Below are 22,540 nucleotides of genomic sequence, written 5' to 3'. Positions count from 1 at the left end.
CTAAAGAGGTCAGTGCAGATCTGAAGAAAACTCAAATTGGCTTAGTTTGGTCCACAGACCGGTTGCAATATATTCTGCATATGGAACTGTGTAGAAATCTGCAAAAATCAATATTGCTTCAGATCAGCACATGGAGAGAGCTCCGAGTTTGTCACATCAAAGCCAGGCAAGGAAAGTGGGATACATTTTATTTAGATGAATGAAGCTCTTAGGAAACTCTTAGTTCTCACTGTCTTACCCTTGTTACGATATAACAAAAGGATGAAAAATCCCCCATCGTGGGAGAACGTGGCCAGTAGCATCACTAGCAGTACGAGTCATGCAGGGGCTTCTCACTGGTGCTTTGAACCAAGGCAGTGTTTAAGATTAGGAGGGAGGGCAGAGGATAAGGGACAAACAGTGCGGAGCCCAAGCGCAGAAGGGTTAACTGGAGCTTTGATAAGGTCTGTGAGACTGTGCTCTATTAATGGGGTTGCTTGGGAAGGTAAATGCTGAAATAATGGTGTATTGAACACGTGTTGTTCATCTCAAAGAGGACAAAAGTTCAGGCATTGTGAATGGAGGATTTTTATAGCCATTGGTGCTATGTTATATAAACTGGTGGAGTCAACTCAGTCTTGTACTTCTCCAAGCAAGGTAATCACCTTAAGAATAAAGAAAAAGACCTTTTCTACCATAAAGGACAGTTAGTGAGACACATGGGAGAACAACAGAGTTTCCCTTTGCTTTCAGGTGTGCTGGCTGCAGCCAGCAGAAGGGTATTAGACTTGCAGCAGCCTAATGAAGGCCAGTCATAGGCAGAGAATCAGGTGTTTCCACATCCCTGTTTGTCTCTCTGCTTTGCTCCAAGGGTTCCAGCTGGCTTTAGCCATATAGTTTACAGGCACAACCTTCTTCTGAATGTGAATGTGCAGCAGCTGCCTATGTGAGAATAAACTTACATACCATGCACTGATGTGAGGTAGAAAAAGGAGAGAGATCTTCGAACTGTAAGATCCCTTAAACTGTGGGTGCTGGTAAAGCAGGTATTTCAGTGATTAATAAGAAATAGATATTGCCCCAAATAGTCTTTATTTCCGGCTACATAGCTTAGTGACTCTTTTCTTAGATCACAATGACTTAGAAGGCAACAGCATTGAAATGGGGGTGATTTTAATAAAAATAAACTCTTACGTATATGATATGTCTGTTTTAGAAGGAAGACAAATTAAATATCTGTTTCAGGGTCTTTACTGAAAGGTGGGACATCAGTTTGTTCAACAAAGTAGGGGTTTTAAAAGCTCAGCATCAAGAACTCGCTGACTGGTTTGATGGCAGCAACAGCTCTTCAAAAATATCATCTTCTTTCTTGTAAGTGGAGATGATCAGCTGGAAATCCGGCTGCCCCTAGTACCACAGTGCTTTGTATAAAATGAGCCCTTCTCTTGGGTGAAACGGGGCTCAATCCTCATGGATTTTATATTTCTTTCTGTTGGCTGCTGTTGCAGAGCCCTTGAATAGCCATAAATGGAGAGCGCTCTCTTTGCAGACCAAGTGTATTCTATGTCTGTAGAAAGGCTCTGGTAGTCAGTGTGGAGGGAAGAAGCAAATAGGGCAGGAGCACATAGATCTTAAATGAGTATAATTGAAAAATAAGGTGGTTTTATTTCTTTGAAGAGGAAAAACCTAGTATAGTGGGAACCTTTTGTCTTTTCCATGAGACACATCCAATTCTGAGATGAGACACTTGCGCACTGCTGAGAGTATGCAATGTCAGGGTCATGCTGACTTCACCCGGCSGAACGTGTGCCAAGGAATGCTGCTCTTGCACACGCAGCCTCTCCGGGAGGGCTGTCACACACTGCGCTGCTCGGCTGGCCTGCGTCCTGGAAGGCAAGATAGGAATCTTGGGCTGAATGCACTGAAGGTGAAGATCTGGCTCCTCTGGCACTGAATGAAGCCAGAATTTCCCTCTTATTGATAGGCAAAATCCAAAGATCTGGGACCTTCTGCAGTAACAGTGTAGAAGTCCGGAGAGAAAACTGTTATTCAACCTAGGCACTAGCACCCGTGTTCCAAATGAACAGAGCTTGGGAAGCTTGCAGGTAGACTCTAGACCTACGTGAAGGTCCTGGCCACAATGTGCTCACTTGTCCTCTCAGTTCTCCCCTCCAGGACATGCTGGTCCTGAAGCCTCTCAGGTGGCCTGGCTTGCACTGTAGGGTGTGAAAACGTCTGGGTGGGCTCAGGCTGCCTTGCAATTGTCACTGCAGAGACTCTTTTAAGACATACCCTGAGGCTTGCTGTGCCAGGGCTGCTCAGTGCGTTTCCATCTTGTTTGGAGCCCCTTGCACCTGATTTTTAAAGTTAATAAGAATGAAAGATTTACAGAATGCTTCTGCCCAGGCAGCTGGRGTCCCGAGCAGTAATACGTGTTTATAACTCCACCACTGAAACAATAAACCACATGCTATTTCCCTCCTAAAATTTACAATCAAACCTGTTGCTGCTTAACCAAATAAGTAGAAAATAGAGGAATGCAGCCAAGCTGGGCCTAAAATGGCTTTCCCTGCTCTATAGCTAGGTGACRGTGTCCCTTTCTTCCTGGTCTAGTGTTTCTTTTCTGCTGTGCTCAGCTGCATGCAAGTCAATAGCAAATGAAAGCCAGGCCTGCCGCTAAACCCATTTCCTTGTGAGAAGCATGGTAAGTGTTTTACCATTTCTCGCTCCTTCCTTGAGTGCCCTTCAGGCTGATTTCAGGATGAAGTCCCAATGGTGAAATAAGGCTAACGTGACTGCCGTCCACCGAGCTGCTCTAGCGCGGGGCCGGGTTCGCAGCGCGCCGCGTCGGGGCGTGATGCAACTCGCAGGCGGCATTCCTGGAGCAGAACGGCTGCATTTTTCTCACAAAAAAGAACAATGCAGCCAACAGCTGTTCAGCAAACAGCCCTCACTTTATTAGTGTCACAATAACTGTCATTCACCCAGCTTTTTAAGCGCAGTTGGAGGAATGCTCCCTGCCATCTGYGCTCGAGAGCGAGAAACAAATGCAATCATTGCGGCCCGGCTGAGGCAGTCGGATGGGCTCGGCTCGTCAATGTGCCGTTTGAAACGGCAGAAGCAAAACAGACCCGTGCAGTTCGGAGATACAGGGCTGGATTGTGATGCTCTTGATCATGCTCAGACCACGAGCGGTTTGTTGRAAGTTGCTGGGCCTGCTGGTGAGGTCTGGGGATGTTTCTGGTAGAGTGTAGATACCGTCAGTGTGAAGGGTTTGCCACTTTGTCTCAGATGCTTTCTCCTTGCTGAAGAATCTTCAAAAACCCGTGTAATTCTTCCCTGTAGCTTATTCACACAAACCTGTATTTGAGCACATCTTTTCTACCAGGTAATAGCAGTGCACCTGCTCGGAGCAAGTTGCTCCACCTTTAGAAGCCATTTTGGGAATTGCTTTTGCCTTCCCAGACACGTAACTGCCCCTTCCGCTCTGGGAGCTGAGAGTGTCTGGCATTTTATGCTCTGCCTTGCCATGGGAACACTGGTTTGAAGACAGGGTTTTTTTTAACTAGGCTTTTAGCACATCCATTTTGATTTACATTCAAATGAGTCGCAGACATCAATGCAGTATTATATGGGGAGAAAAAGGGAATGAAACGCTTTTAACATGAAAAATATGCTGTTGCATGTAGGCCAACTTTTGTTCTCTTTCTCTCAATTTGTCTGGGATTTGGGTGAGTTTAATTCTAGGGCCAAATTCACTGCTGGCATAAGCGAGCACAAGTCCATTAGTGTGATAGCAGACTCAACATTTATGTCAACAGTGAACTCGATCACTGAGTTTTTCCCATGTTAGGGCTTGCATGTTTCCTGCACGATAATATACACATGTACTGCACATATGCTGCACATATGCACATAGCAATTCACTGGGGAGGACGTTTGACTTATTGCTTTTCCACTTCATGTGCAGAAATTGCAATCTGCTTACGAATTTTGTGCTTCTCCTATAGCTAATGTGCCATGCATCTGTAAGGAGCAGCCATGCAGAATGCCACGTTGCAAGTAAAATACCTAGTAGCAAAGGCAAGCGTGACGAATGCTTTTCTTGCCTCAGTCTGCAGGATTATGTGTACACACAAATCAATATGATTAATTCAGATAGGTTTTTTTTCCCCATTCTCTGTTAACATCAAGTTGAACACTGCCTGAAACAGAGGGGTGCATAGAAATACTACATATGCTTATCATTGGATAAATTGTAATATTTACTCAGCTGCAGGCCTAAAGCTTGGAGTATGCCATGAGCCCTGCTTCCCTTTTAATGGCTGAAGAATAATAAGACATCTGCCTTGGAGGAGTCTCGTTCCCTCGATGCTTTTTCCAGTTTTGGGGATATTGGCTTGGTCATCAGGTGCGAGAGGGCTGTGACCATTGAGCTTCCCTGTGTCCTCAGAGCCTGAAGCTCCTGAACACACAAACCAAGATGTTGCTTGTGCTTTAAGCACGAAGCCAAAAAGYGAGCTCAGATGTAAAGCAAAGATGGCAGGCACGTAGGTAAGAAGTTATGTGAACTAGTGAAAAATTATTGGCCAGCTTGAGGCCAGCTGTCCTCAACATATGTGGAGYCTCGACGGTGCCATGCTCCTGTGGGCACCGTAAATTCCTCCCTTATTTAAAAGAGAGAATATTTTCTTTTTTTTTTCTTAGTTATTTAGAGATTGAAAGGCTTTTAATATATCCTAACATTGACTAGTCCAAGGTGCCCTCTGCTGAGGGGAGTGTGGTGTCCAGGTGCCTTTATATTCTCATATTAAAAGAGCTAAATAGTGGTTGTGATGAGGAATAGAGAGCAGAGGTCTATGCAATGGAATGAGGTGGGACAAGGAGAAAGAAAAGCTTACTTTTACTACTACCTATAAAGCTGATTTCTTCTTGCAAACATTGTCCCTGTGAATACTTGGAAATCTGTGTTGAGGCTTCCCGCTGTGCCCGGCCCCTTGGGATGCACTCGCTGTATTGCTTTACATGGTGCTGCAATGCATGGCGAGTTTTACATATATATCACATAGGAGTGTTTACAAAAAAAATTAGCATGTGATTGAGCTGGGAAGCTGCAGAGGGCCCCAACTGTACAAGTTTCCATGCGCTTCAGCCAGAAGATTTATTTCCAATTTGTTATTCATAAGGGAAGAGCGAGAGATTGGGATGGGGTCCTTTGAAGTGGGAAACAAAGTCTTCTATTCAGGCTGCAGCTTAATAGGATACACATGACACGGGCTTGGCATGGCCACCCCCTTTCATGTAACGCGCTGGCGTCTCGCTTTCCTGGGCCGGGGATACTGGTGGGGACTGGTAGTGCCAAAAGAAGTCTCCTTATCTCATGCTGCTCCTTAAGCCAAGCCTAGTGTTATCAGGTGGAGACTGTTTGTGAGGAGAGGGGAGCCAGGCAGGTGAAATTGGGGTGATTGTTGCTAAGAATTCCCTATCATGCTCAGGTGGGATGTGTAGAAGCAGTTGGGTGATTGTGGCACCTGGGCAGGCTCTTYGCAGGCACCTCGGCAGGCGCTTAACCAGCACTGGGTTTTATCCTGGGGTTGAAGGCTGGGATGGCTACAAGGCTCTAGCGATCACCTGTATTTTCAAGCCTCTAGTAGCTTCTGTGCTACTGCAAAGCCCAGCTTGCTGTAAAGACCTGTCCATTAGTGGGTCCCTTGGATGTAAGAGAAAACACGTGTGACCTTCAGCACGTTGGCTTGGCCCACAGCRTGAGTGTGGTTAGGAAGAACGTGGGCCAGGGACCTGCTTGTCCTCTTGGCCCCGTGACACTCGTTCCTCTTGGCTTCTCCTCCTCCTGYGCTGCCGCACTCATTCCCCTCCTCTCTGCTTCGCATGCTCAGGTCTGGAGCCCGAGTGAATCACCGAAATCAGAGATGGAAAGAAATGCATGAGGTCATCACAGGCGGTCCTTGCCAAGGCGGGATGATTCCCTGCAGAACCATCTCAGTGCCTTCTCCAGTCTATTTTTAAATGACTCAAAGGAGAGGGCTTTCCTCTCTTCCCTGGGGAGACTGGCTATGCAGTCCAATAGACCTCACTGTTTGGGAATTTTCTTCCTGTTCTCCAGCYTCAGTTCTCCTTTTGCCTAGTTTAATTGAACTGTTCCTAACTCCACCCTTCTGAACAATTTTCCATCCTGCATGGCTCTCGCGTTACCTGTTGTCAGTGTGYGGGCTGAGCGGGCGGGAATTCATCAGCTTGCCTTGCTTGGCAAAGGCGCTTTGTRCAGCAAGGAAGTCAGGTTCTGTCAGAAACGAGTTGTCAGAGCCCTGTGCCAACAACTGGGAATGACCTTTTGCTCCTTTGGGCAATGCCATTAAGATAAACCCTCTCGAGACTGACTGAGGGCAGGCTGGGCTTCTGGCAAAGCCACCGAGGTCTGCATCAATGGTCTCGCTGTCCTGTTGGTCCTCCAGCAGATCCTCCATTGTGGCTTGTGCATGACCAAAACAACTGGGCTGAATCCCAGGCTCTACTTGTACATATATACATACTTGGGGATATTTTTTAAATTAAAAAACACAGTTGCTCTCTCTCTGCCAAGTGGCCCCAGCACTTAGATTTCCAAATCCTAGTATTCAGTGAGAGTTTTCCTAAGCACCTTAAGTTTTAGGAGAGTGGGCTTTGGAGGTGGGATTTGTRCATCGATAGTGCTTGGAGGCTCTGGAAAATAGCGTTCTTTGTCCTATGGGATTGTGTGTCCTACAGCAGGAACGCCTTGCAAGAAAACAGGATGTCCAAAGAGCGTAAGCTATTCCAGAAAAGCATCTTAAGGGTTTGAAGAATTGTGAGTCCTCATTTGTTTATTTATGAGATGAATATCGGTTTTTGCTGCGGGTGACAGCAGAACAGCAACACATACTGAAAGCACCAGGAAGAAGAAGGGCGAGCATTAAAAGCCACGGAAAGCCCTTCAGTGCTTTCGCAAAGCGGAGCTGCAGCTGTTTAGCCRTGGCAAGATACCAGACACCATTGTGGCTGGCCATTGTTTTTCTGAACAGTTTGATTTTTCAAACATTCAAGCGAGGCAGCGGCAGCAGCCAAGCCGGAGCGCGCGGGGCGCGAGGACGGCGCGTTCAGTGACGAGTCAGCGAAACAAGGGGAGCCAGAATCCCGTGCCCCCGTGGGATTGCAGGTTGGGAGGCTGAGAGCAAGAGCGCAGCCTCGCGCCGCTATCGGGTTGCTTTCGAGACTGTTTTATAGCAGAGAAATAATACAGCTTTAAAAGTGAGATAGTGCCGCGGCTATAAAATAGAATTAATGATTTCTTTGCGGTAGGGCTCCGCAGGGCCGGAGAAGCCCATGCCTTTTCAGTGAGCGCTCCTCTCAGCATAACAAAGTGGAAATCCCTGCTCCAGAGGTTTTCCACTGAGGAGCCTGGGAAGGGGGAGATGGAGCGTGGGCGGAGGAGGCGAGAACAAGGTGACCGTGGCCGGCGTGGCGGCCTGTGTTGGCCCTGCCTGCTGAGCCCCGCTGACTCATCACGCCGTGTTTTCCATTCGGTCCCGAGCGCGTGTTTGGGATAGGCCCCGCTGGCGTTAGCAGTTTACGAGGCACGTGGATCTAGTGATGTTACGTGTTGGAGGGCCGGGAGCGCCGCGTGTGGGAGCACGAGGAGAAGGGAGTGTGGTCCCGGGGGACACCGGGCACAGAGCGGGCACCACAGGCACCTGCAAGGGCAGCAACAACAGCCACTCCCCAAGGATGGGGCTTGGGGGGGAAAGGGGGACAAGAGGGGCTGGTTCAGGGACTGCAGAGGGGGGCAAACAGGATTCCCACATCACGGAGCCAGGAATCCCTTATCCTGGATGGGAGCGTTGGGTGCAGCGGGGCTGCACTGATGTTTTGCATGGCCCCCTTCCTACCCCTCCCAATGGTCTGTTTTGCACGGGTGTATCTGCCAAAACCAAAATAAGTTCACAAAACGTTTGCAGAGTTGCATGGCCACAGGCTTAAATACATACATATGAAATCCCTGAAAGCAAATACATATGAAATCCCTGAAAGCAATTTGCTTCAAGCCCTTCTCAGTTCCAGACATCTTTCTCACTCCATCTGCTTGTTCGAGTACACAAGTTCCTTGGGAAAAATCACTTATTACATCACTGAAAAATGCCACAAAAATAGCTTTTCGTTTAAGTTCCCATCCTCAGAGCTAACTCACATGGGRATCAGATAGATTCGAACATTTAATAACTTTTTATTTTCCTTTCTCTTTAAACACAGGATCTCTGGTCATGGAAGCAGGGTCACGTGGTGGATTCTTGGCAGTCAGCAGTCTGTGGAGCTTTTGCAGGTGCAAAGGATTATATGTTATACTGAGAAAGACTAAAGAAGAAAGGGAAAAATGTGCAAATCTATTAAGTATAGCAGAACAGCATTCTTTTGTAATTCAAGTTTGTTTAGAAGAAAGCGGATCCAGTTGTTTGGGAGAAGGAAAGTCAGAAAAGGAAAGACAAGCGACGGGGAAAAAAAAAAAGACTCAAGCAGGGTGTCTGTTTGAAAGACAACCAATTTGTTTTTGACAAATTTCTGTTATTTAAAAGCCCGGGCGCTGTCAGTCAGGCTTTGCGATTATTTCCAAGTTGATTTGTGAAATGCTCATCCAGGGGAATGTCCGCTGGGTGCGGGTTTGTGCAGCTGGCCGCTCCGAGCGCTTCCCCGAGGCTCCAGGGACTGCGGCGAGMGGCCGTGATTCACCCTCCGTGTGACGGCCCTGACAGCCACGGAGATTAACTGGAGTCAGGAGAGCACCAGCCCCAAGGCAAAAGCCTTCCGCAGCAGCGAAAAGTAAAGTAAAATAAAATAAAGCCCCAAAGAACAGGGGGCGAAACATCTGGGCAGTCTGCAGACACTAGAGCAAGGGTAAAGAGTGGCAGGATACAATGCTGCACTATTTATTACCAAACAAGCCAGAAGTTAATTGGATTCTTCAGGAGGCTTCTTTCTTGATTTTAGTCTACTGTAGGTGTTTAAAAAAAAATTAGTGACTCATCAGTATAGCTGACAAGTTAGAGGGAGGAGAGACTCAACTGTCTTAATAGAAAAAGCAGATTAGTGCTTTAGAGATGGATAGCCAGAGCTTTTCCCCAAGGAGCTAAAATACTTTTTAAGATTCCAAATCAGTAACAGAATATGTGAAAAAAAAAAATCCCGTTAAAAAAGAAATTATAGCACTTCTAGAAATAGAGATTATCAAAAGCAAAGCTTGTTCTTTCATGACTTACAAGATCGGAGCCATTGCCTTGTATATAATTTTTTAAAATAAGCTCTGYAGGGGGAATTGAAGTATTAATAGCAGCCGAATTCCAGCAGAGATTAAGCTATGGAGGCTTCATTTTGATAGGCGCTGTGAGTGCACATGCTAAGAGAGAAATCATTGCTTTAATTGCTCACAGTTTAATAAAGCAGGCACACAAGCTGTGAGGAATGGTTTAGGTAGAATTGATTCTATTTTGGGGTGGGGAGGGTGTATTATATGATCTTTCATAGTCTCATCCAGCCCTGTTTTCCAAGTTTATGCAGCGGGAAGAGACTCTTACTCTGCTTTTGGATTTTATACTGCCTTAATTGGTGCAAACAAAGTCAGAGAACTGAGATTGAAGTCGAGTATCCTTTTTATGTTTTGAAACAAAACAAGGCAGCGGGCTAAATTCTTTAAAATGGAATCTGCTGCAGGTGTGATAGGGGATCATTAGCTTAACTCTGATCTCTTTACAATCATATTGATACAGATCCTGCGCTCAGGCACGTTCGGAGCTGGAAAGGTTATCTGATTTACCCAAGGCCTTGAGCAGTAATTTCCTCAAGTCCAATTTAGCGCCTCAATTGCAAAGCTAGCCCCGTGTCTCCATTTCCTTCTCTGTACATCTTGATTCTGGCTAGTTAGGTTGGCCTTTTTGGTGGATATTTGGTGGAGTCTGCTCCCCTTCTAGCAGAAACATTGCAGGAGGGGCTTCCAGAGGGAAGAGGGAGGTCTCCCTTGGGCAGATCCCAACTTCTGGATCAGCACGGAGACGTCCTGCTCCTTGGAGCTGGTAGAGGGCACAGTTCAGCCAAAAAGAAAATTCCCCAAAAGAAAATTTCATTCCCAAAGCAGAAATCCTTGGAGGACTGGAGTCTTACTTGGTAGATTGTGTTATAGTTGATGATATGTTCTACTCTGGTACCTTATGCKTTTGTCTTTGTTTTGTCTGCTATGCTTTTATTTCCTTTGKTTTTTTTTCTTGCCTATTCTTTCCTTTCTAACAACAATATTTTTAACTTCTTCCATCATTTCGCAGAATCACACACAAAATCACAGACTATTTGAGGTTGGAAGGGCCTCTAGAGATCATATAACCCTCTGAGAGCTTCAAAGCTCTTAAGATTGAATTATTTTTGGATCGGAACTTTACTCTTCTGTCTCCGTTCTCTCCCTCTGTAGATACGTGACAGACAGGCCCAGTATTGAGCTATTCAACCACTGCATCCGTTCTCTCACATTGAAAAACTCCAGCACCTTTGCTGAGGGGGAGATGTGGATAAGTAGTTTCCCTGAAGATGGAATCCACAGTTAAAAACTGTTAACTGTTTGCTTAGAGCTTCAAACAAGGGGAACAAAACCCAAATTACACTCTTCCATATCCTCTCCCTCTCTCAGCCCCCCAATACTCTGTGCACAGCAGAATGATTTAAATTCACGACATTATAAATCTTGAAAGGAGAAGGAGATTACTTAGAAACCAGCCTTTAAACACACAGATACTATCAAATGCCACCATGGTAGCAGTGGGATACAGRCAAGATCTTCTCCTGTGTTCTGTGCTTCAATTCAATACTTTCTAAAAATATATTACGGGTCCTGAGGGGCAGGGTCATAAGCTGAAGCAAAGTGAAAGAGAAGTCTTGTTTGGCCTCCCTGTATGGCACACACATAGATGTGTGTGTCTGTGTGTGCTCGTTAGCTCCTAGAGAAACCATAATTGATTATTTGGCAGAGAGGGAATCAAAAGCAACAATATATTGAATTCCATCCCAAAAGCCTGTGAAATGGCAGCGACTTGAGCCAAAGTGCTCTGAGAGGCCTGACTCTTCCTTGTCGGGTGCAGATGTGTAAAATATATGTATGCAATCTGCAGGCTTTTCATAGAAACAGAGTAGACATGAGCATAAATATCAGCTAGAGACTTGGAATCCTCTCTGTGTCATCTGTTAATAATTTAATCCCCAGAGGCTTTGTCCAGCTTTATTATCATTTCTGGTGTCTTAACTAATGGAGATGTTTGGAACGGTGTAGGAGAGAGGAAGATTTCCGAGCAGGCGTCCCAGGAGGAACCCAAGGGTAGGTCTACACTATATCTGAAGCCTAAGGTTGTGTCTGAGCTCATCTCCGAGATGTTTGGGTACCAGCCTGGATTTGGGCAGAGGTTTTGACAGGCTCAAGGCGAGTGAGACAAGTGTGTCCCTGTATTGCAGACAGGCTAGAAGTGGTTCTGTCTGGTGCTTGAGTCTTCTTTGAGCTTGGCCAGTCCAACCAATCCATTCTGTATCGGGACAGATTGTCCTGGGAGAGGCTTTTTGGCAGGTTCTGTGGGTCTTCCATGGGGCTGGCTCCACGGCAAGGAAATTCTGCCGTCGGCTACTGACTAAGCTGGCAGGGCGGCCACTGCTTGTCAAAGAACCTGAGTGTCAATTTAACACAACTGAAAATTGTCCCTTCCAAAGATGCCCTCTTTCTCCCAGAGCGTGTGGCCTAACATTAATAATTTATGTTCTGTGGTGACAGAGTCGCAGACAGGGAATGGAGGTGCAAGCCTAGTGAATAATAAAGCACTAACAAGAGCTTTTTGCACATTAACRGAGAAGATTTCCCATCATTTTTTGTTTTGATTTAATTAACTCTGACAAGATTGCACGCTGTGTCTAAAAGCCTCTTTAACGCTACAGCTCTGAATAAATCTTGGAGTAGTTTTCACGGCTTCCCTTCAGTGTCTTCTTGGACCATGCTTCTAAATCGAGATTCTTAAAATCACGGGGGAAGAAGTGCTTTGTGTCCTGGGCCTCTGCTCAGATCTGGAAAGCTGCTTTCCTGGGGGACTTTGCTCTATCATTATGAGGACTTATTCCTGCAGTCATAAAGGACCAGGATAAAATTCTCCTTGAAAGTTAATGCAATATCGATAAGGTACAAGTTTAAATAAGAACTGATTAAGTGAAGATATCTGAAAAAGGGCATCTGGGAGTCTGGAAAAAAGGCAATATAAGAGGATATTGTGTGGTTTAGTAGGGTAGCATTATTCAGTTTTTCAGTTTTAATTTGACATTCAGTCTTAAAAACCTGTCTGGGSGAACCTTCAGATTGTATGGAAAACAGTAATAAAGACAGGCAATGATCAGTTTTATTTATCATTGTTGTTTTTTTAACTTTATCTAAGCTAAGCTGATTCAATCAAAAACATTTTTGTAGTCCAGTACAGGTTTGTATCTTTTGAAATAGGCTTTGCTTTAACCTGCATTGGGCCTGAATTTGAAAAGGGTGTTGGGACAAGCTAGGTGTAGAGTCAGAATGGGGAGAAGCCCTTGTGCTGTCTGGCCAGAAGGGTTCCCCAAGGCCTTTAGACTGGGTGAGAAAAAAGTAAGGCGGTGAGGGAAAAAAAGAAAGATTGAAGAGGAACTTGCCTTCCTCCTTCCTAAGATCTCCTTTGAGGAGTGTTCAAAAGAACCACTGATGTATTCTGCTTTAGCAGCAGCAAATTGTGCAGGCAGACACCTTGCTGCTAGGCCCTAGAATTTCACTTCATTCAGATGTTTTTCTGTTTTTATTCAAATCTGACAGCTAGAAAATGCCAGTAGGAAACTAGGAGAATATCCAAGTCTGCAAGAATTTTTGCTCTTAGTGCCCGGTGAAAGGAAGTTGCTCTCGCTTCCGTCAAGAACCAGTCACTGGGRAGGTATGCACAGGGGATTATCTGCTTAACGCTCTGCTCGTAGTGTAGGCCTCCCAGTTGACATGTGTGAATAGAGCATCCATGTAACTTCTTGGGAGGTGGGTAGTGGATTTTAAATATGGTATTAACCTCTTTCTTCCATTAGAGGAGCTTSTCATTCTATTAGTAGCATTAACAASCCAAGAGCTTTCTCCCTACATRCAAATGCATCGTTGTGCCAACCTACAGAGATCAAGTCACTCTAGGTCCTTCTAGGACAAGGGAAAGAAGGGAGCCTTCTCCAAGGGTGAGCCGGTGATTGAGTCTTTGCATCCGGGCAGAGGCTGCTGCCAACGGTGTCATTTTCTTAATTCAACTCTTTGGAGAAGCCAGAGTGATTAGGGATGGATGGTTGGATGTGGCTGATCCTTCCGTCCCTCCCTGATACTTTGATACCTGGTTTTCATCCATGTGGATCTGGACAGAGTCCAGCTCTTGGAGGAGTTGGCAATGGCAGGATTGGACTAGATAAGTGACAGAGCTGTTGGGCCTTCCTGTGTAYTGGACAATCCGGAGCACACCCTCCTGTTGTGAATGATTAGACTCTGCTGCATCAGCCTGTATCTGTTTCATTAATCTGATCAATGGGATCGGTCCCATTGTACCAAGTTCCTTTACCTGCTTAAAGCAGGTGGGRCTCACCAGTACTGCACAAGCAGTAGCCTGTTCTGGGATACATGTGCAATAAAGCCAAGGTGGTCAATCTGAAATCACCTTGGACATCCAGGTTAAGGATGGAGGAAATTATTTTTCCCRAGCTTGTTGTCTTCAGTAAAAGGTAGTTCTCAATAAGTGCTAGTTTTAAGCTTGTGTTTTTGTCAAGCAAATTCAACCTTGCATTTAATTTAATCAGTATTKTGCTGCTTGTGTTTATGAAGCTGTTTATGGTTGCTGTTGTCATTCTAAATAGATTGAAAATTTTGTACTTCCCAGTGATAGAAAAAGAAGCATAGAAATGTTAACAGCGGAAAAGCTTGAAAGATCCAGATATTAGCTGGGAAAAAATGAAAACCTAATCAGCCTTGATTAAACCTTTCAGATAAGAATGTTTGGGAACATTGTATCAGAATAAATGGTACTTATTCTAATCCTTCTATCAGCCAAGATTGAATCTTCTGCCAATAAGAAACTCCTAGGAGTGAATGCCTACAAAAATTACCAGGATCTGATAAGGAAAATAAGTGAGTCTTACCGAAGTGTTACTGTCAGCTCTCTAGCCAAGTGATGCATCGAGATCTGTGCTTGGTACAGGACTAACAGCCCTGTGGGTCACTGTTTAATTTTATCTTGTTCTGTGAGCAAAGGAAAGGCTTCTACAAACTTGTAAATCCACTATTTTCCATGGAGATTATTTTTACTGCTCTAAAAATACATCACTGACACGAGTACCAAAGTCTCTAACCAGATCATTCTCTCGAAGCCTTTGGGTCATTTTGTCAAAAACTGGCTGAYGCTGAAAAGAATTTTGACCTTCAGTGAGGTCCAAGAATGGGCTGGAATTGKATTTTTCTGTTGGCTTCTTGAGTACAACCCATTTTTCTACTTTTTTTTTAAATTTTTCCTTTATTTTTTTGTGAGGTATCACTGCTAGAAAGCTGCTGGCAAAGTGAAACCAGTGGTTCAAGCCGGGGCCCCTGGGTGATTCCCCTTCCCTGCATTCTTGTGGGAGATCCAGGAGTCGCATGTTTGCCTTCCTACGTGTCCTACATTGTCATGGAATGTTCCTTGATTAACCTTGGGAGTCAAGACAGGGTGCCAGCTCTTTCTCACAAGTCCAGATTTTAGTATTTTAAAGCCTGGGGAAGGGCAATACAGGCAAAACACAAGCTAGTGGAGAAGATGGAAATTTTTTTCATTACTGATGTATGAAAAAAAAAAATCTCCCATCCTAAGAGAAGGGAGATCAATTTTTCTGCATTCCATAAAACTTGGAACAGAAGAGGGATTATTTTTAGCATATTCCCTGGGTACTGTGTAGGCTTCAGCCTTTGGAGCCACTTCTTTCCCCACTCGAGGAGATGCAAGATTTATACAAGCTCCGGAGAAGAAAAGAAGGGAAGAGGAGAGTGATTCGAAACAAATCTCTCTTTTTTGTCTTCCCTCCTTTCTTCTCAGGTCTTCACTTACTGGTCTAATTCTCTGTTCTCCAGCATTTTGACTGTTTCCTTCACTTCACCTCTTCCAGAATGTAAATGTTGAAAAGGGGAGAGGGTTTAAGAGTTAATTTTAAGGTGGGGGAAATAAGGCAAAGGGAGCACCAGCCTGGGAGAAGCAGCAGCCAGCCTAGTCCCTAAGTAGCATGAGAGGCCGTAGCTGTAGCCACAGGGTTAAATATGGAGAAATAAGCAAATTTATGGGTGAGACGTGCCCAGGGACAAGGCTGAGACTTCTGGCTTTCAGTAAGAAAGCCACAGCTGAGCTGGCCGCTCTCAGTGAAAGCAGTGAGCTCAAAGCRGGGTGTTTGGGAGCGATTACAGACAATAAAAACGCCTGCGGGGAGGGGATGACACTTGTGGGAGCTCGTGGCCGCAGACTTGGGGCAGTTTCAAGACTTTTGGGCAGTTCCAGGTTGTTGCATTCAGAAAACGAGCTCATCTCCTTCCTCGGAGATGAACCCAGTCCCAGGCACTGGCTTGGCTTCTCTTCTCGCAACAAGAATCCCAGGTCTAATGCTCAGTGTCCACATCCTGCCTGTATAATTCCATATATGTCTTGTGGGCAGGCCTGTAATGCACACACATCTTGTGCACGGAGTCTTTCCTTTCTTTGCATTCCCCCTGTCCAGTTGGTTGGTCAGGCTTTAATTCTYCAAACAGAGCACAGCTCAATAAGCCTATTTTTCTTTCTCTGCAAGTAAGCAAGCAGGTTCTCTCTGTCATCCTTGTCTYAGACGTGGAAAGTGGAATCTGTTACCCTGAAGCTGTAGGGTCTTCATGTGCTTATGTATGTCCAGAGACAAAGAGCACAAATCTCAACACGAGCGTTTAAATTTACAGTTAATAGGAGAGAACAGTTTCTCTGTAAGTTGACACAGGAGAATAAAACTCTCTCTGTTACAGACACTTAACAAAAACACCTATTTGCTGAAGTGAGGAAACGAGCTGTAGGCAGAAATAATAAAGCAACGTTGGCCGTGGCCACGGGAATTAAAGGCAGGGTTGCATTCATATTCAATCAACAACGTCTCACTTGTGTTTGGTGTTTCCGTTTGCTCAGGTGGATTTGCAGCTGCCGTCACCACACCTCTGGACGTAGCAAAGACGAGAATTATGTTGGCAAAGGTAAGTCGAGGAGGAGACCAGCAAACGAGCAGGTGAATGACAGGGGTGGATTCAGAATTTCTTCATGGTCGCAACGGAGTGAAATCCAGCACCTATTAATGATGACTTGTTGCTCTGGTCCTCAAAGGCAGGATTAGATGTAAGCAGAYACTATGCACAGAACTAATGAAATTGTTGTGCTCCTGCCCTTGAAAGGCTTTGCTGGTCCTTTCCCAGAGCAGCTGGCTGAGAAGGGCCTGCACTTGTGCTGCTTTCTGGGCTTCGGGGCTCTCATGTGGTGTCTGTAGGGGAAAATGCTCCTAGGGCCAGATGCCCAAAGTTAAAAGTCCCACTGGGGATTTATTCCTCTGTTATTTTTGATAATAGTTGACATTTTGTGTGCCTTTCCCAAGGAGGGCTTGGCACTGCATATCTGTCCTAAAATTTCAGGCCACAGATATTACAGTGATGAAGTTTTGCCAAGCAGGGCAGAAGGAGAATTGCTTGTAAGAGTATCCATTAGCTTTCCCATCACTACTGTGCTGACCCACAGAGGAGCTAACCTGTCACAGGGAGAAAAACCTTCCGGTGAAGATTCCTGAGGCTTCTCCCAGCCCTGGAAAGCGCTGTGCTGGTTGCAGAGGTCAGGTACCCTGCGACGTCAAGGCGCAGGTTTTGCCCTGCTGCTCACGCCCCTCAGCAGAGGGATGTTTCTTGGTGACCTGCACCTGCTTGTGTGAACTGCGCTCATCCCTGTCCTCGGAGATACTGAGACCCTCCAAGCAAGGTTTTTGTTAGTTATCTCACACTAACAAGATCACACGTGCAATCTGATAGTCTGTGGTCCTGCTGTCTGGCCTGTTTTCCACTTAGGGTAATCTTCGCTTGCAATGCATTGCTCGTGGTTTTGTAAAATCATTATTTGTAATGTGGATATTCTTTTAGTAAATCTTAAGGCTGCTGTGAGTCAAGTTTTGAAGTCAGCAAGCAGCAAAGTCACTTGTCAATGTTCTGGGAATCTGTTTTTATTTGTGTCTTCCTCCTGGGTCAGCTGTGTGAGCTTGGACCCACTGCTTTGTTGTGCCTCACTATTCCTTCCTGTCCCTTGTCTCGATTTGTCGACAGTGACCTTTGTGCACAGGGTRAGGAGACTGATTAGGACCTTGGGAAGTGCTGCAATGTCGCGCCAGCCAGGAACAGGCTGCTCAGTAAATAAAACTCAATAAATCTCTTTTATTTTTTCCTGAATTTTCTAAAAGGAATGTCTGCCTGTTTTGTGTTTCAGGCTGGTTCCACTAATGCGAGTGGGAATGTTCTGGCTGCTCTCGGTGGCATCTGGAGGACACAAGGCCTGTCGGGGTAAGAACATGCTCAAGAGCACATCTCRGGTGCTTGCAGCTCCAGGTGGCACTGGGGGTGCAGCAGGGGGTGGGCCGGGCTGTTTATATTAAGGCTGTCTGTCATACAGGGCTGTGTACAGAGCCAGGCACCTAAGTGCCCGGGTCCCTCTGGCCTGGTCGCACATCTCGAGCACTGACCATGCACAGTGTCCAGGAACGAGTATAGAAACAAGGCCAAACATACAGTGTGCACCTTCCCATATAATCTCCAGGGCTGTACTGGGAAAGTCCCCTTTGCGCATTCCTGAGGYTGGGAATTGCTCTGTTGACCTTGGAGAGGTGTTGAGAAAGAAAAACCACCCTGCTGGTGCTTGTAGAGCACCTTGCGAGCTGTCGAGAAAGGTGTCCCAGGCCTGTGAGTTAGTGTGGTTCTTTTTATGGGCACCTGATCCATTATGTTGGAACCTCCCAACCTTCAGCCTTCCCGGGCGGAGGCGGGAAGCAGGGCTGTGTGTTTGTGCAGGGGCGTTGCGGCAGGGCCCTTTCCTAAGCAGTCCCGAATTAAACACTGGCCTAAAGATAGTTCCCGTGGACTGGGACCAAAGGGAACACAAATCTGAAATCAAAACAATAAGTGATCTGGAGAAAAAGCAACATGTAGGGTAGGCCAAGCGGCGTCAGCTGCGAGGAAAAGGAAGAAAGTCTTGGGAAAAATAAACGCAGAGGCTGCCATGCCTGCTGCCAATTATAAATCTATTAATCAAAAACAATAAAAGTGTCGGGCTTTTTTGGCCAGTTGCAACACGAAATGATTTATGGCTTCTCTAATAAATCTCATACTTGACGAGGAGGAATTCTGGGGGCAGAAAGATGCTTATTGCCACCTTATTAAAACCAGAGCACGGGGCTCAACTTCCTGTTTTGCACCTAGTAAATCCTTGGGTTTCGCACCAAGRAATTCTGCATCCCTTTCTGTCCGGAGCGAGCCAGGCTGCAGGAATAGATAGACGGGGTGCAGGATGGATGTTCCTCGCGGGCGCGGGGCTCACGCTGCCCTGCGCCCGCAGCCTCTTCGCCGGCCTCRTCCCGCGCGTGGCGGCCATCAGCCTGGGCGGCTGCATCTTCCTGGGCACCTACGAGAAGACCCGGCGGCTGCTGCTGTGACCCCGGCGGCGCCTCCCGCGAGCGGCCGCTCCTGCTGACAACGCTCCCGGGTCCCCAGCGCGACGTTTTCCCGCGTGGAGAGCGAGGGAGCGCCACGAGGACCCGTTCGAGGGGTAACCGGCGACGCGGGCTGGGCGCGGGGCCGGAATAAAGCGAGTTTGCACCYTGCAGCAGCACCTGCCTCGTGACGCGGGAGGGCGGCGGCGCCGGGGGGAAACTGCCCCGCTCGGGAGCGCGCCTTGCACGAGCCCGGGATGCGGCGCTGCTCCTTGGAGCCGTTTGCCAGCGTTCCCGGTGGTGCCTGCAGGGGCCCGGGCCGTGCACAGCTCTGCTCACGRGGCTCACGATTCCGCAGGAAAACTGTATTTCCTACTAAAACTTTTAARATAAGAGGGAGTTGGAGCTTTTAGTTGCTAGAGCTGAAAATAATTATGCTGTCCTCCTATTTTGGGCTCAGGGTTGATTTTTTTGATCAGGATTTGTTATCACTTTTTTTTTAACTATGCAAAAATCAGCATTAGAAATAAAAAAAAAAAAAAAAAAGAACACCCCACACCACCTAATTTTGCTCTTGTTGCCCCTTGCCAAGGCTGAAGCATCCCTTGGTGAGGGATGCGTCCCAACCTCCCTCCTTTCCCTTTTGCCGCCCTCCTGCTGCCCCTCACAGGTTGTTTTAGGTCCCAGAGCGGTTGTGGTGACGCAGGCTGCGCKCGTGTGCAGGCCCCCTTGGTGCTCACGGTGTCCCTGCGTCTCCATTGCACACCCAGGGCCACGTTTTTCTTACTTAAGCCCCTTGCAACACGCACGCTGAGGGCCCTTGCCAGGCACTCAAGCAGCTGCTGTATTAGAAATGTATTTCTCAAGGGCTTTATTGCAGCTTTTGATGCTGCCCCGACTTCCATCCCAGCCCCGAGTCAGCCTTGCAGATSTGCACGACGCCGTGCTCGGCGTGGGGCTGGTCTCACCCGCAGCTCCTGGGCACTTTCAGCAGAGAGGCGCAACGGGTAAGAATTTTATGTAGTTTTGCACTGGCCCTCCCCAAAGCTCACTCAACAAAAAGGCTGTAATATTATAAATGAACCTTTATTAAAGACACTTCAATGCCATTTGTTAGACACTTCAATATCTTACATGTTTGTCAATGTACAACATTGTACCAAATTTTCTAATAAATAAATAACTTTGTACACAAAAGTAATACTTCCTCTTTCACATTGCCTCTTAGAAGCAGCAAATTCACATATTTAGTGGAAGTCATAATGTTAGGCAGTTAACTTTAGTCAGAAACATTATTTTCAAATGTTAATGTGGCAAATACGCTTTATATCTGCAATGGTGGTGACATTTCCGCCAGCAAAATGAGGCTATTAAATCATTCCCATCTCCCCCCCTGCTCCCAGTTCCACTGTTTCCACCCGGTGGGTCAGCTCTGAAAGGCGCTTTTCCCTTGAGTAAAAGGAAAAACGTTCAGGATTTCCCAGCATCCATGTCCTGTGCTTGGAATGAGCTCRGCGCTCCACGTCATTAGGCACCTGTCTCAAAGTGCAAATGTGTCAGCAGTGACAAACGATGGCGACAGGTACCCGGCCGAGCTGCGCCGTGTCCGGCGGGGCCAGCTCCACACAGGTCTCCGCAGGTTAAACCCGTCCTAAGCTACTCGGCCAGAGCCCAGGCGCCTCCTCCGTGAGGGACACGGTGCCTCCCCACGGCAAGGCTGGACAGGAGCTGCTTGTAATAAAATAGACGGGCACCTGGGGCCCTTTCCAGCAATCCACTGACTTTTACCTAAGCTTGGCAGGGCCGTGGCAGAGCTGGCCGGAGCAGAAGATGCTGCATTTCTGCCCTTGCTTCTGGCGCCTGGCTTTGGCAGCAGTACTGGAGCAAAAGTGGGTTTCTAGTGGACTCTGCCTCAGTGGAACTGGCATCTGACCTGCTCCTAAGGAAAAAAAGTGACAACCCCCCCAATAAACCTTTCCCCAAAGTAGTCAACACCAGAGTTTAGCAACCTATGTTAGCAGAACTCAAATTACAAGTAACTGGAAAGGAGTCCTCCATCCACAGGTACCAACACCGACAGAAAGCAGCCTTTGGATAAATAAAAATCCATAGTGAAGTTATAAATGACAAGGATCTGTTTGACCAAGGTGGGTGGGTTTTTCTTCCCCCCCCCCCATTCATGGATGAACTTAAAAGACCCCATAAAAATACTTGGGACATTTCTGTTTCGGAGAGTATTCCTGACCATCCCTAGACTGTTTCCCTTCTACATCAGTAGGTCTGTGGCTGAAGAGCCTGGAATTGCTGAGCAGAGCAGCGGGAGCCCTTGCCCGCAGACGGTTTCACAGGAGGAGCCCGGCTGCAGCGCGGGGCGAGGCTGAAAGCTCCGTGTTGCGGCTGGACCGGCCCGTGACGAGCAGCGTGAGCCTGGCTTTGTGCCACACACCCATGGGGGTCAATCCCTGCTGGAAGGACTGGGGCGGGGGGCAAGTGCCTGATGCCGGTCGGGTTATTCCCTCACCCTTAACACACAGCCACAGGTCACCTACTCCTTTTTATGCAGTTCTGAAAAATATAACTTAAATTTCCTCCACAAGCAGGAAAAAAAACCCCAGGTTGCTACGCACTGTCTGAGTGCTTGTGGGTTTTTCTTTTTCTTTTTTTTTGCTATAAACTTCATTTAAACTAACTGAAGATCTCTGCTTAAATGTGTTAAGTGCAATAAATTACAAAGGGGAAGGAGATTTGTGCTAAGTAACCCAATTGATACTTGATTTAAAGGAACATCCATTGAAAAAAGGATAATCCCTTTAGAACAGTCTGTTTTTTTAAAAGTTCTGCTTATGCATTTAAGGCACCAGGATTATTTTTCTCATAAAGTTTAACAGCAACCTGATACTGAGAACAATATTGCCAAAAAATGTAAAATTTCACTCAGTTTTCCATGCACTAAAGATTAAAATACCCTCTGTAAAAGATATATATATATTTATATATATATATTTATATATGAAAACTCTTATATACAATTGTATCAAATACTTTTCTCTTTACACAATAATCCCTTGCATTTATGTGCTTCATATGCAAGTCAACTTTTGAACGCTTCATACTTCTCAGGGAAGTTTTAAAGTATGTACAAACAGGTGACGCTCGAATAGGAGGTTGCTCCCCATACAAGCTCGTTTCTCATACCTCAGCTGGTTGCCTTTGACAGGGCAGCAGTTCAGGGTTTGAGGTAGAAGTAAGTAGCCCATATATTCTGTGCAAAAAAAAAAAAAAAGAAAAAGGTAAAGTAATAGCGTGTTTGTTAATTTGCACGTGGCAAGCCTGGTCTCTCAGTCCACTGATAGTGCCGGGGGCTCCACGTGGGGAAGGGAGCCGCGGGGCGGGTGCCGCGGGGCCGCCTGGCTCTGCGCGCGCGGCCGCGCCGGGGGCAGCTCGGGCAGCACGTTGGGCTGCTCCAGGGACCCTCCTGCTGGAGCAGCTTTCACGGAATTAAGGTTGTTCAGCTCGGAAGGCTTTGCAAACGACTGGCAGGAGTCTGCRGGAAAAGAGAGGGCAAACGGGGTTAGCTGAGGCACCAGCACAGCCCCAAACCACCCGTCACCCAAGTCCTTCAGCCGTAAAGCGCGGGACGGGCAGGTGAGCACTCACCCGCGGGGCTCATCCTGTCGTGGTTGCTGGGGTAGAGGCTCCCGGGGGTGCGCGGGGCCGCAGGGAGGCGGCTGGCGGCCCCAGCCCCGCTGCCCTCCGTGGCGCCCGCCGCCCCTCG

The 22,540-nt window shown here is 46.8% G+C and overlaps 1 protein-coding gene and 1 long non-coding RNA gene across 3 annotated transcripts in view; one reads left to right on the top strand and one right to left on the bottom strand.

Moving 5' to 3' along the window:
• Positions 1–18,810, top strand: part of SLC25A26 (solute carrier family 25 member 26) — a 76,874-nt gene extending 58,064 nt beyond the window's left edge. For both annotated transcript variants that reach the window (XM_026052507.1, XM_026052506.1), the window contains 4 exons: positions 8,263–8,332; positions 16,221–16,285; positions 17,550–17,623; positions 18,672–18,810. In XM_026052507.1, the coding sequence (XP_025908292.1) occupies positions 8,263–8,332; positions 16,221–16,285; positions 17,550–17,623; positions 18,672–18,768 (306 nt within the window). In that variant the 3' untranslated portion in view covers positions 18,769–18,810. The remainder of the gene's footprint in view (positions 1–8,262; positions 8,333–16,220; positions 16,286–17,549; positions 17,624–18,671) is intronic.
• Positions 18,811–22,224: 3,414 nt separating this feature from the next.
• LOC112958614 lies at positions 22,225–22,485 on the bottom strand. Its single transcript, XR_003251459.1, has 2 exons — positions 22,423–22,485; positions 22,225–22,309 (listed from the first exon to the last, which is right to left on the bottom strand). It is a non-coding gene; the product is annotated as an uncharacterized LOC112958614 (long non-coding RNA).
• Between the last annotated feature and the right edge of the window lie 55 nt (positions 22,486–22,540).

Source organism: Nothoprocta perdicaria, unplaced genomic scaffold (assembly GCF_003342845.1).
Source record: "Nothoprocta perdicaria isolate Ctin4 unplaced genomic scaffold, notPer1 scaffold_9, whole genome shotgun sequence".
Lineage (NCBI taxonomy): Eukaryota > Metazoa > Chordata > Aves > Tinamiformes > Tinamidae > Nothoprocta > Nothoprocta perdicaria.
This window is presented reverse-complemented; position numbering and strand designations above follow the sequence as displayed.